Source organism: Xyrauchen texanus, chromosome 25, assembly GCF_025860055.1.
Source record: "Xyrauchen texanus isolate HMW12.3.18 chromosome 25, RBS_HiC_50CHRs, whole genome shotgun sequence".
In the NCBI taxonomy this organism is placed as follows: domain Eukaryota; kingdom Metazoa; phylum Chordata; class Actinopteri; order Cypriniformes; family Catostomidae; genus Xyrauchen; species Xyrauchen texanus.
In genome coordinates this window covers 9,140,134-9,152,949 of record NC_068300.1, presented here as the reverse complement: position 1 = coordinate 9,152,949, position 12,816 = coordinate 9,140,134, and the positions used below count along the sequence as shown (strand labels likewise).

At 38.6% G+C, this 12,816-nt stretch overlaps 2 protein-coding genes across 3 annotated transcripts in view; one reads left to right on the top strand and one right to left on the bottom strand.

The window, feature by feature from the left end:
- Positions 1-2,414: 2,414 nt before the first annotated feature.
- LOC127619129 (chemokine XC receptor 1-like) lies at positions 2,415-4,905 on the bottom strand. Of its 2 annotated transcripts, none has more exons than XM_052091901.1 (2): positions 4,770-4,905; positions 2,415-4,669 (listed from the first exon to the last, which is right to left on the bottom strand). In XM_052091901.1, exon 2 carries the CDS (start codon positions 4,566-4,568, stop codon positions 3,558-3,560), a length of 1,011 nt encoding a protein of 336 aa, XP_051947861.1. In that variant the 5' UTR covers positions 4,569-4,669; positions 4,770-4,905; the 3' UTR covers positions 2,415-3,557. The 2 variants fall into 2 exon arrangements, with proteins under 2 accessions (XP_051947861.1, XP_051947860.1); XM_052091900.1 differs by having other exon boundaries at positions 2,415-4,672; positions 4,770-4,902.
- Positions 4,906-8,723: 3,818 nt separating this feature from the next.
- The window catches only part of fyco1a (FYVE and coiled-coil domain autophagy adaptor 1a), a 29,353-nt gene continuing 25,260 nt past the window's right edge, over positions 8,724-12,816 (top strand). The window contains exons 1-3 of the mRNA XM_052091763.1: positions 8,724-8,794; positions 9,550-9,659; positions 10,204-10,310. Coding sequence (XP_051947723.1) covers positions 9,599-9,659; positions 10,204-10,310 — 168 coding nt within the window. The 5' untranslated portion in view covers positions 8,724-8,794; positions 9,550-9,598. The remainder of the gene's footprint in view (positions 8,795-9,549; positions 9,660-10,203; positions 10,311-12,816) is intronic.

The following is a 12,816-nucleotide window of genomic DNA, read 5'->3' as shown; positions in this document are numbered from 1 at the left end:
TTTCAGACCCCTCCATGATTTCTAAGTGGGAGAACTTGCAAAATAGCAGGGTGTTCAAATACTTATTTTCCTCACTGTATATATGTGTGTGTGTATATGTGTGTATGTATGTATGTATGTATACATGTATACACATCATATGTTTTTTATTTCTTGTGTTGGTGTTGCCACCCCATGAAAAAATGTCCAGATCCACCTGTGGAGAAAATAGGAAGAGGGGCGCACTGTGTTCACCAAAATATGTGAAGACAAGCATTGTGTTTTCCAAATGCAGTGCACACAGGCTCAGGCAAACATTTACTACCAGTCATTCATGTGTATACAAAACCACCAGGTAGTTTACATTTATGGTCGTCGGTTAATATTGTTAACGTTTAATATATTTCTTTGTATTGTTATTGTTCCATGAAATGTTCTGTTCTGTACCAGAGTTAATCTGTAAGTAGGTTTAGGCTCATGAATGTCATCATTTTTGACTAGTATCACTACAGGTACAGTATGTGCCATTTTTGAGAAAATAAGTGCCAAAGAAAATTTTTGTGTTAAATATTAAAACAATTTTGTTAGTAATAGCTATATAATAGAAAAATATATATATTTTTATTATATAGTAAAAATAACCAATAAATAATGCTATTTAAAAATAATAAAATAATATAATAAAAATAATTGTATATGGTCAATAAAGACTATCAATCAGTTCCGAAAGAAGTAAAAGAAACCATTCTAATGACTAGAAATCAAGTTAACAAAGGTTTAATGCAATATCTAGTGAAAATACACATAATGAGAGATTTATACAAATGAGAGTGTTTTCTGCCATTGTTTTACTGAAGAGTTAAATTGAGTTTCCTTAGATCAAATCATTTAGGCCTATTACCAATAAATTACAAACAGAGGTACAAAACCTGTTCTTGTAACTAGAAATCAAGTTTAAGAAAGGTCTAATGCAATATTTAGTGACAATATATGGATTAAATGAGATTCATAAACCATTTAAATGGGCTGGCCATTATGATCCGGGAACACAAGGAGTGGTAGCCAATGAGGAACTCTATAAGGCACAAGTGTACGATTAAAGGGATCATGACTTGAGGAATAAACTTTTCCTTGAACTTTAGAAATAAGAGGTCATTGTACTATAAAAACATACTTTAAGTTTCAGAACTGAAAACTTCCTTTTTATTAGAAAAAGAGCATTTATTTTAACCAAGCTGCAAAAATGTCTTGTTTGGAATTTGTGGAACTTGTGATGTCACAAGGATCAAATACATCTGCATATGACTGCCACTACAGGAAGACATCCACACCTATTTTTCCAACATTGCACCCTTTGCCCCGCCCACTGGTGCTCAGTCAGTCACACAGGTGAAGAGGAGAGAGATGTGCCTGTCATGGGATATTCATCATCTACACCATATTGGACTTACACATCATTCATGTTGATGGGCATGCAAACAGTTTAACTGATTCACAAATAGGATTAATGCAGGTTCAGTTCAACTGTTGTAGATGATCAAAGAAGAAAAAGACAAAGTGACATCAATAAGATCACTTCTGCAACTTTTTCAGATGAGAATATCCTTAAACAATACACATCTGTAACATTTAGTTCTTACCTGAATTATTATTATTTCTGTAGATTTTTATCTTGAAAAGCACAATGGCACGTTACCATATGAAGCAGCTTAGCACAGTGCAAAACATGCATCCACCCCAAACCTCCTGTATTGTAGTCGTTTTAATGTAACATGCTTAAAGGAAACAAAAAGTGTCTTTGAGATTTTCACGATTAAAAAACCTGTTCTGCTTCTTGAACGCGTTTTTGTAATGACAGTCACAGATCAGACGAGAAAACAAACCCATCATAAAGGTAAATAATGTTAGCAAAATATTAACCTTAAAGGGATAGTTCACCTAAAAGAAAATGATCTTATCATTTCTTCACCCTCGTGCCATCCCAGATGTGTATGACTTGTTTTCCTCTGCTGAACATAAACAGATATTTCTAGAAGAGTATTTCAGCTCTGTAGGTCATTTCAATGCAAGTGAATGGTGGCCAGAACTTTGAAGGCCCAAAAAGCAAAAAAGGCAGCATAAAAGTAATCCACACGACTCCAGCGGTTAAATCCACATCTTCAAAAGCGACATGATAGACGTGGGTGAGAAACAAATTCATATTTAAGTCCTTTTTACTATAAATTCTCCTTCTGGCCTGTAGGTGGCGATATGCACGAAGAATGCAAATCGGCAAAAAAAAAAAAAAAACATTTATAGATATATAGTAGAAAAGGACATAAATATTGATCTGTTTCTCACCCACACTTATGTCGCTTCAGAAGACATTTATTTAACCTCTGGAAACTCTGAGCTGAACTGGAAGTTTTTTCTTTAATAATGACAACACTCGTAAGAAAATGGAAAATTAGTTTTATTACACACTCTGAAGAAATTTTGTGATTTATTGTTAGGATTTCACAAAATAGGGAACATATATATTTGGTGGTTCCTTGCCAACCTCAAAAAAAAAGAAGAATACAGTTTATAATCATCCAATATTTAGTTTATGAAAAGTTTCCTTTTCAATGAGTGTGAGGTTATATTGTACCCATCATTACTGTGAGATCTTTACAGTGTCTTTTTAATTCATTTATTTTAACTATGCAGATTTAAAGGTTCCAGTATATTGGCAGAAATCTGCTTTGCATGCCTCAAGAAACATTTTCAAATAATAATTAAACACTACAATAGCATGATAGCAAATACATAAATAAATGCAGATGAAATATGGGTTTAAGTTGAAATAATGTTATTGGAAAGAGACTGCAGAACTAATTCCCTTTGAGGCAAGTCACTTCACTCGGCAGCCATTTTTTTTAAACACCTTCAACTATCTGTTCCCAGTCATGCTAGTACAACACCCATTGACTTGAATGGGGAAAGACCTACATTTCCAAAAGTGTTGATCAAAACAATGTTCAAGTGACATATTTCAAATCAAGAGAAAACTCAGACAACAACGGTATCATAAAATGTGCAACTTTATCCCAAATAAGGTTTATAAGGTATTTGTCATGTTCGTTCTAGAGTAAACAAACAGACGACTGGCTCTTTAACTTTAAGGCGGGACTACAGCTACCATACAATTTAGCATTACAGCCTAATATATATATATTTATATATATGCACACAGTATATATAAAGGTACAAGCTTTTTTGAAACTAGCACAGGTATGCGCAAATTCGGTGTTCTGGGACAGCGGTCAATTATATAGTTTCGCGGTCTCAATACAAAATGATCTGACTCTGATATTAGAATGAAGTATTCCAGAGTGGATGCTGCACACTGGTGGTGTTTGAGGAGAGTCCCCTGTTCACTGTGTAAGGTCATTTAAGTGTAGTGTCAGAAAAGCGCTATATAAATCTAAAGTTCAGTCGTTCATTCATTTATTCATTCGTTCATTCAGAGTGCCGTGCATCTCAATTTTCAATGTCACACGGTATTTTAGGACTCATTGTTGGCTCGTTGTATTCGGTGAACGTACTCAAGGTTTCTGTCAGTACGTTGAACTCTGTGAATGATTTTTTGCCAATTTGTCTTGCTGGGAATGGAAGGTTTTTTTTTTGGGTTGAAAAATGGTCTGCAGTATCATTTTCAAATGATTCCTGAACTTTACACCAACAAAAACATAAAAAACAGGGTTCAAGCAACAGTGTGAGTAAGCCAACAGTCGGCAAACATAAAATGCATAGTCCAGGTTAATGCTTATGGTACATTTCGTGAACGGGTGTACATTATGATAGGTCAAAGAGCTTAGGAAGATAACAATGTTATATGGAGCCCAACCAATAAAAAACATCAGCGCAATGCAGAAAATGAGTCTAACAGTCTTGTGTCTCTTTTTGGTCCGTGCTTTTGTTATCGTCTGAAGCATTCTGGTATAGCAAAATCCCATAACCACAAATGCAATGAAGAAAAAAACATTTTGAAAATAAATAATGCCATGTTTCACTTCAGTACGGTCATATTCACAATGTGTGATGTTAGTAAATGGGTCTTGTTGGACTTTGTTATAAACTGAGACCAGCAGTGCAGCCAATCCACTCAGGATCCACACGATAATGGGAGCGACTGAAAACCCTCTGCATTTCTCCCAGTCGGACAGAGGGTGAACAACTGCCATGTATCGCTGAACGGTCATCAGAGTTAAGAACAACACACTGCTGTAAAACCCAACGTAGAACAGGAATTTCACAGCTTTGCAGCCGATTTCTTCAAATGTCCAGCCCCAGATGTGGTAAGACGCCCAGAATGGAAGTCCAAAAGTGAACAGTAAATCTGACAGAGCTAAATTGAGGATGAAAACGTTGGTCATATATTTGAGACTCTCATAGAGTGCTAAGATGACCAGAACCAGGATGTTACCGATACAGCTCAGCACAACCACAAGAGTGAAAAACAGTGGAATAAGAATGGATCCAACTTTCACCACTTCTTCTTTGCCACACAGTTCATCAACATAGTCATAGTCATAGTCAAAACCATCTGTTGTATTATTAACAGTCATGTTGTTTTTAGGTAGGAGACCAATGGGGTAGGTAGCAAACAATATAGGCAGGTTAAACTCTTTGAACACTATGTAAGAGGCAACACAGAAATGAATACAATCTGCTGAAAGAAAAGTTGAAGTTCAATCAATTAGTTGAACCAGTAATGTGTAAAAATTATTTAATAAATAAAATAATTAATTGTAGACTTAAATTCTTACCAGGATTCGTGTTGTCCTTTGTACTGTTGATTTAAATAATAGTAACTATTCTGAAATAAATGGGGAATATAAAATCATTTTCTTTAGAAATGTTTTAGTCCGTCACTAGCTTGTCAATCAGGATAAACTCTGGAACTTGAGTCTGGGAGTATTTATTGCAGATGGGAAGTTTATAATACTTCATCATTTCCCCTTTTCTAACACATTATCATACAAAAAGATATCTGAGGTTGTTACAACTTTGCTTCTCCTAATAATGAAGGATAGGCCTATTGATATCAGTTACATACATATATACCAAAGGTTTGGAATAATGTACAGATTTTGCTCTTATGGAAAGAAATTGGTACTTTTATTTACCAAATTGGCTGTGTCAAGGAGGGCATGGCCTAATGGTGTCTAAGCAGAGCAACAAGTGGTGAATGATGTCCACCTGTGTGCCCCACCGGTCTTGCATTCCAGTGAAGGGTGGCGGGAGTATTTAAGGAGAGGACACAGTGACAAACGAGAGAGAGAGACGCATTAAGCTGACTGTTTGTAGTGTTGAGCTGAAAAGCCAACAGAGTTTATGTGTAGTGAAGCTGAAAAGCATGAAGTGTGTTATTGTGTGCGACTGAAAAGTGCAACAATAAATATCTATGTGTTTTGTCAAGCCAGCCCCTGCTTCCTCCTCTCCATAAACTGTTACACTGGTGCCGAAACTAGGGATAAGGAGGAAGGATGCGCCGTCAAGGAACTGACTGAGGATCGCGACACAGAAGGAGTGCTCGATCTGGTGGCGCTGGAGCTCCTCATCAACCGGCAACCGAAAGGGATGGCTGAGGGGTCCACATCAATCTGGGTGGCGGAGGACAAGTCTCAGTTGCCGTTTCTGAGACAGTCAATCTGCGCATCTTATCATGTGGCTTACTGTGCATGATACTGTGGAGACTCGCAGCATGTGGAGGCTCATGCTATCCTCCGAGATCCACCCACAACTTACCACGTGCCCCATTGAGAGCGAGAACCACTAATCGTGACCATGAAGAGGTTACACCATGTGACTCTACCCTCCCTAGCAACCGGGCTAATTTGTCTGCTTAGGAGACCTGGCTGGAAGAGCACAATATGGATTCAAACTCATGACTCCAGGGGTGGTAGTCAGCATTAATACTCGCTAAGCTACCCAGTCCCCTCTACTATTACAATTTGAAAAATTTTCAGAAATTCTCAAACTACTTGGAGTTCTCATCAGAAAAATCCTCCACATGCAGCAATGACAGCTTTGCAGATCTTTGGCATTCTAGCTGTCAGTTTGTCCAGATACTCGGGTAACATTTCACCCCACACTTCCTGTAGCACTTGACATAGATGTGACTGTCTTGTTGGGCACTTCTCACGCACCTTACAGTCTAACTGATCCCACAAAAGCTCAATGGGGTTAAGATCCATAACACTCTTTTCCAATTATCTGTTGTCCAATGTCTGTGTTTCTTTGCCCAATCTAACCTTTTCTTTTTGTTTTTCTGTTTCAAAAGTGGCGTTTTCTTTGCAATTCTTCCCATAAATCCTCCTGAGTCTTCTCTTTACTGTTGTACATGAAACTGGTGTTGAGCGGGTAGAATTCAATGAAGCTGTCAGCAGAGGACATTTGAGGCATCTATTTCTCAAACTAGAGACTCTGATGTACTTCTCCTCTTGTTTAGTTGTACATCTGGCCTTCCACATCTCTTTCTGTCCTTGTTAGAGCCAGTTCTCCTTTGTCTTTGAAGACTGTAGTGACACCTTTGTATGAAATCTTTATTTGGCAATTTCAAGCATTTAGTTTGCTAAATGGTTTAGTTTACCATATAACTTTACATCAACCAAGAAATAAGTAAATAATAGGCCTAATTATAAAAAAAATAAAAACCTGACAGCTAACCACAACACTGTTTTTTTTTAAGTGAGTGAACATACCCCAAAAATATTTTTGCCTATTTATAAGATGCACACATTTCAATTCCATAACAAACTGAACTTGTGAAGTCTTTTTTCCGATTACATTTTTTTTATAGATTCATATAGATGACAAAGAAAAACAAAACATATATACACTGAATCAACATTTAACTCCCACTACTACCCCTCCCCAATCTCCAACCTCACCCGACCCCCAACGATCATCCCCGTGGTCACACATAAGTACACCATCACACACACAAAATAATCCTATACATCAAAAACTACGCCTCTCTCTCCACAGCCCCTCCCCAAGGGTCCCCCAAAAACGACAAATAACTGCCCCATTTCCCATCAAATGAATCCCAGTTCCCCAGCCTTCTACAAGACACCTCCTCGAAAGCTGCCACCCTCCCCATCTCTGCGCGCACCACTCCCAATATGAGGCCACTCCAGCCGACTTCCATCCCCTTAAAACAATCTGTCTGCCTGTCATAACACTGATCAGGTCCCACTTTTTTATGTGTTTATCCCCTATATTGATGGCCACCCCATTGCCTAAAATACAGAGTCTGGGACAAAACGTGGAGTGCCCAACACATCACACACATAACTCTGAACCTTCAACCAAAATTCTTGGATCTTGACACATATCCCCAAAAAACATGGGTTGTGTCTCCATCTTCTGGTTGGCATTGCCAGCAGGTGTGTGTCTTTAAGACCATGCCTATAGAATCCAGAGGGGGTTCAGTAGGATCTGTGTTAAATCTTAAATTGCATAAGGCGCACCCTTGCATCTCTAGATACAGACTTGAAGTTCTTCAGAATCCTAGCCCACACTCTCTCCTCCAATATCAAGTTTAAATCTTTCTCCCATAATCTCTTGGGAAGTAGAAGCTCCATCCCCCAGACTCTGAATGAGCAGGGAGTAATACACTGATGCCTCATGACCTTTCCCAAAAGCAGTAATCACCACTCCTAGAGTGTCTGCCACTTAAGGGGTGTAAGCTACTCCCACAAATAGTACAGAGCATGTGGCAGAGAAATAAATATTATAGAACTGAGATCTGGGAATCCCAAAATGTTGAACCAAATATTCAAAGGATCAACACTTCACTCTCATATAGGTCATCGAGTGTAGTAACCCCCCTCCCAATCCACTCTGACCAGCAGAAAGGGGACTTATTAATACACAATTTTGGGTTCAGCAATATGCTCGAGGCTACATTAAAAGAAAATGTCAGAATTTAAACACTTCTCAGATTAGTTTGCTAGAAAGGCTTTGCAATGGTGAAATAGGGGCAAGAACTTCCTGTTTGATACAGAACCAGGGAGGGGCTCTTTCAGTTGGGAACGACCAATGGGTGAAATATCTGAGACCGAATTCATAATAATAAAACAAAATCTTGGGTAGGCCTAGCCCACCTTTGTCAATCGGCCTATGTAACTTACTGAAATATAATCTGGGACGTTTACCTTTCCAAATGAAGGACTTCGCTATGCTATCAAATTGCTTTAAATAAGAGAGGGGGACATCTACAGGGAGAGATTGTAGCAGGTAGTTAAATTTTGGAATACAATTAATTTTAAAAACATTAACCTTCCCAATCATAGATAAATGTAATGAAGAACTTGTGTAATCTTTAACAAAACTACATTATTAAAATGTACAATATATATATTTTTTCATTTAATTTTGAGCCTACTTTTGTAATCATATTTTAATTTTATTTATTTTATTATTTTAAATGTGATACATTTTAAAAATCTAAATAATGTGTATTATAGTATATAATTATATTAAATAATTATAATTCATGTGTTTTAACATTACACCTGAAGACTGTGTAATTAAATTGAACGTATTTCCAAGCATTTATTCTCAGCAGTCATATGACAAATGAATATTACACTCTTGTTCTCTCAACCAAACTTGTAGGCGGGATTAATACCCACCATCCAATAAGAAACTACTTTGGCTCATAATCCCTCCCTCTGTGTTGGCAGAAGTGACTGTCAATCAAATATACAAGCAAAAATATCTAAGGTTGTTTAAATAACGTAAACTAATAAATGGACTGCCAAGGAGCCTTACAATATCCCAAGTATGTCAATTTCTTTTATTGATTTGAAGACATTTCGCATTATTTCACGAACATATGATATAATACAACTAACATCAGTCTTATGCAGCGTTTTTTCGGCATACATATTTGAACATGTCATGCTGCCTGTAGAAGCTGTTGACGTCTCTCAGTTGTTATATATATACATATATAATTTCAAATCTAGTTTCTATGGCAATAATCACAAATAACTCGTTTGTTTACATTCGAATTCACAAGTTGCAATGTACAGATTCAATGGGGAGTGCGAAAGAATGTGATGACTTGTTTGTTTACATGTGTTAACTTGTTAACAAGTCAGTTGTTTATTGTCGTGCAAATGTGGGTGTAATATAGCATCAGTATAAATATGCACAAATATGTTATCTTGCCTCTCAAATGTCTAACTTGTATGTGTTTCATCTTGCGAGATGATTTTGTAACTAGGCATACATTCTCATAAATATTGAGCATACAAGGGCCCAACAAGTATTTGGACACGTATACTACATTTAAAAGTGAATTTCGTTACAATAGATAACCAAATATCAAACCAAGTGGCATTTATTTTAAAGAAAGATAGCACATGAGCCCCTTTCAATAATGTTTTGTTTTTTTTTTTACAAAAGGTTTTTTAGATTTAAAATGATAAAATAAGCAGTTTAAAATTAAGATTAGGCATACATCATTTGGACACGTCACTGCTGTTCATTGTCACTGCTGCCCTTCAATGTGTGTATGATTCTTTTACCCAGCAGACAACAGATGACCTTTTGACGTGGTTGGCAGGAAGCTAGTCAGACCATGGCCACTAGTCCTGCAGTCGGGGAGGGCCAGCTTCAAAGGATTATCAGAGATCTACACGGTACAGTGTGTGTCTATGAGTGTGTGAGTCTATGGACAGATGTGCGTATGCCACCATGAATGTAACAAATAGAAAGAGAGAGAACTATTGTTCAGAGATACCCAATGGTGGTCCCCTCGTCCCATTCAAATGACGTTGTTACTACACTCCCCAAGAGTAGCATGCATGTTTGCGATTCCCAGAGCGCTGGCTTATAACAGAGGAAAAAGAGAGAGAGATGCAAAAAGAGAGAGATCTGCGAAGCAGGGTTCATACCCCATGTGTGGCATTTCAGTTCCTGAGGTGGATGAAAGGCACGTGGAGTAAATATGAGATCAAGAGGCTTGAGAAAGGAAGATTGAAATAGAAGTAGAAATAGAGTGGTACCCCTACTGTGAAATGTAGGCCTTTTAAACTAAGTTTGGGAGCAATTCTTCAACCCTAGTAGAAAAAGTGAAAATTGACATGTTGGGGAAATTATGAATATGAATTGAATTCTCATATATGTTTATGTTTTTCTGGTTGTCATGCCATTTTGCTTTTTTCCAATTGTTTTTCCTTACAGATGCTGTAACAGAATTGGCAAAGGAGTATAAGGAGAGTGGCGAGCCCATTACAGATGACAGTCCTAACCTGCAGAAGTTCTCCTACAAACTGGAGTACCTGCTTCAGGTAAAGCCTAGTGTACACTACATGATTCATGCTCATCTCCTTAGAAGTTTTGATTCGCAGACTGGTCTGCATTGAGAAGTCTCAGATCTCACGACGAGCGGTCCTGTTGTGTGCGCACTCCTGCGACAGGCCGAGATGAGTCTGAGACGCTACGACTGTTTTCAAAACAGCTTGATATCCATACAAGGGTTTCCACTTGGGGAGGGAGATCACGGACCCTTACCACATCCTCCACAGTTTTAGCAATAAATGTTAATATGCACTAAATCTGAGGCCATGGTTCTCAGCAGGAAACCGATGGAGTGCGTACTCCAGGTAGGGAATGAGGTTTTGCCCCAAGTGAAGGGGTTCAAGTACCTCGGGGTCTTGTTCACGAGTGAGGGGACAATGGAGCGGGAGGTTGGCCGGAGAGTCGGGGCAGCAGGGGCGGTATTGCACTCGCTCTATCGCACCGTTGTCACGAAAAGAGAGCTGAGCCTAAAGGCAAAGCTCTCGATTTACCGGTCAATTTTTGTTCCTACCCTCACCTATGGTCATGAAGGTTGGGTCATGACCGAAAGAACTAGGTCGCGAGTACAAGCGGCCGAAATGGGCTTCCTCAGAAGGGTGGCGGGCTTCTCCCTTAGAGATAGGGTGAGGAGCTCAGTCATCCTTGAGGAGCTCGGAGTAGAGCCGCTGCTCCTTTGCGTTGAAAGGAGTCAGTTGAGGTGGTTTGGGCATCTGGTAAGGATGCCCCCTGGCCGCCTCCCTAGGGAGGTGTTTCAGGCACGTCCAGCTGGGAGGAGGCCTCGGGAAGACCCAGGACTAGGTGGAGAGATTACATCTCCACACTGGCCTGGGAACGCCTCGGGTCAGCCCAGTCAGAGCTGGTTAATGTGGCTCGGGATAGGGAAGTTTGGGGCCCCCTGCTGGAGCAGCTGCCCCCGCGACCAGACTTCGGATAAGCGGTTGAAGATGGATGGATGGATGGATGTTAATATGCATTATTAATAAAAATTGTATATCCTTTCATATATGCTAAAATGAGAACTTTCCAGAACCATGACTTATAAAAAAAATACATCATTGATATATAAAATATATATTTATTTAAATATTTTCAATTATTTGTCTTTTATCTTATTTATGTATACATTTTGGATGGTTTATACATATATATATATTTTTTTTTTATTATTTTTATTTATTTTATTTGTTTATTTTTTTCCTTCACCTGTACTTGTCTTTATGATTGTATTCATACATTGTTTGATCTTATTGAACATTTATATAGAAAAAACTCAGTTTGTGGACTTTTCAGACCGTCCCTTACCGCACCCTCCACGGTATTAGCACATTTTAGCAGAATGTATGGACTATTCAGACGGTCCCTTACCCACGTAGGCAATTTTTCCAGCTCATATCAATGTTAAATTTGCGATCTGGAATGATTTCACCGTGACACCATCTGACCAGATTAAATAAGGAACAAATTGCGTCCCATATTGTTTCCATACAGAACGCATCATTTTATCTTTTACGGGACGGGTGGCAACCCTAATCTAGATGTCTTGTGGTCAGGTGTGCACACTGTCCTGACAAGTTTTGTTTATTTATTGTAATTTCAAATCAGATGATTGCAACATACTCCAAAAAGGTTGATACGGGCAATTTAACTCTTATAACAATTTGACGAGTTGAAATAACAAGACGATGTGAAACAGGTGAGGCAATCATGTCATAGTATATAAAGAGCCTCCAAAAACAGCCGAGTCCCTCAAGAGCAAGGGTCGTTCGAGACTTGTCAATTTGCCAACAGAGGCTTCAGCAAATAATCTAGCCCTTTGAAAACAATGTCCACCAATGACAAATTGGAAGGATTTTGGGCATTTCACTCTCTAAAGTGCACATTATAGTTAAAAGATTCAAGGAATCTGGTCAAATCTCATTGCGTAAAGGGCAAGACGAAAACCACTTCTGAATGTGCAGGATCTCTGATCACTTAGACGTCACTGTCTTAAAAAAACATAATTCATTTTTTAATGGATATCATGAACATGGGCTTGGGATTACTTTAGTAAACCTTTGTTAGTAGTACTATGTAAAGGAGAAGCCATACATCAACACTGTCCAGAAGCGCTGCCAACTTCTCTGGGCTCTGTCTCATCTTAGATGGGAAGTAGAACAGTGGAACTGTGTTTTTTGGTCCGATGAGTCCACATTTCAAATCGTTTTTGAAAAACACAGCCGTTGTGTTGTCAGGTCCAAAGAGGAAAAGGACCATCCAAGCTGTTGTCAGCGTCAGGTCCAAAAGCCAGTGTCTGTATGGGCCAGGGGTGTGTTAGTGCCCATGGCATGGGTAACTCGCACATCTGTGAGAACACCATTAATGCTGAGAGATATGTAAAAAAGATTTAGCAACATATGCTGCCATCCAGCACCGTCTTTTCCAGGGATGTCTCTGCTTTTTCCAGCAGGACAACTTCAAACCACATACTGCCCGGATTATAAGTGCATGGCTGTAAGC

What these genes read in the sequence shown, in the direction of transcription:
- LOC127619129 (XM_052091901.1), bottom strand. Translation starts at nt 4,568, where the DNA reads ATGACTGTTAATAATACAACAGATGGTTTTGACTATGACTATGACTAT.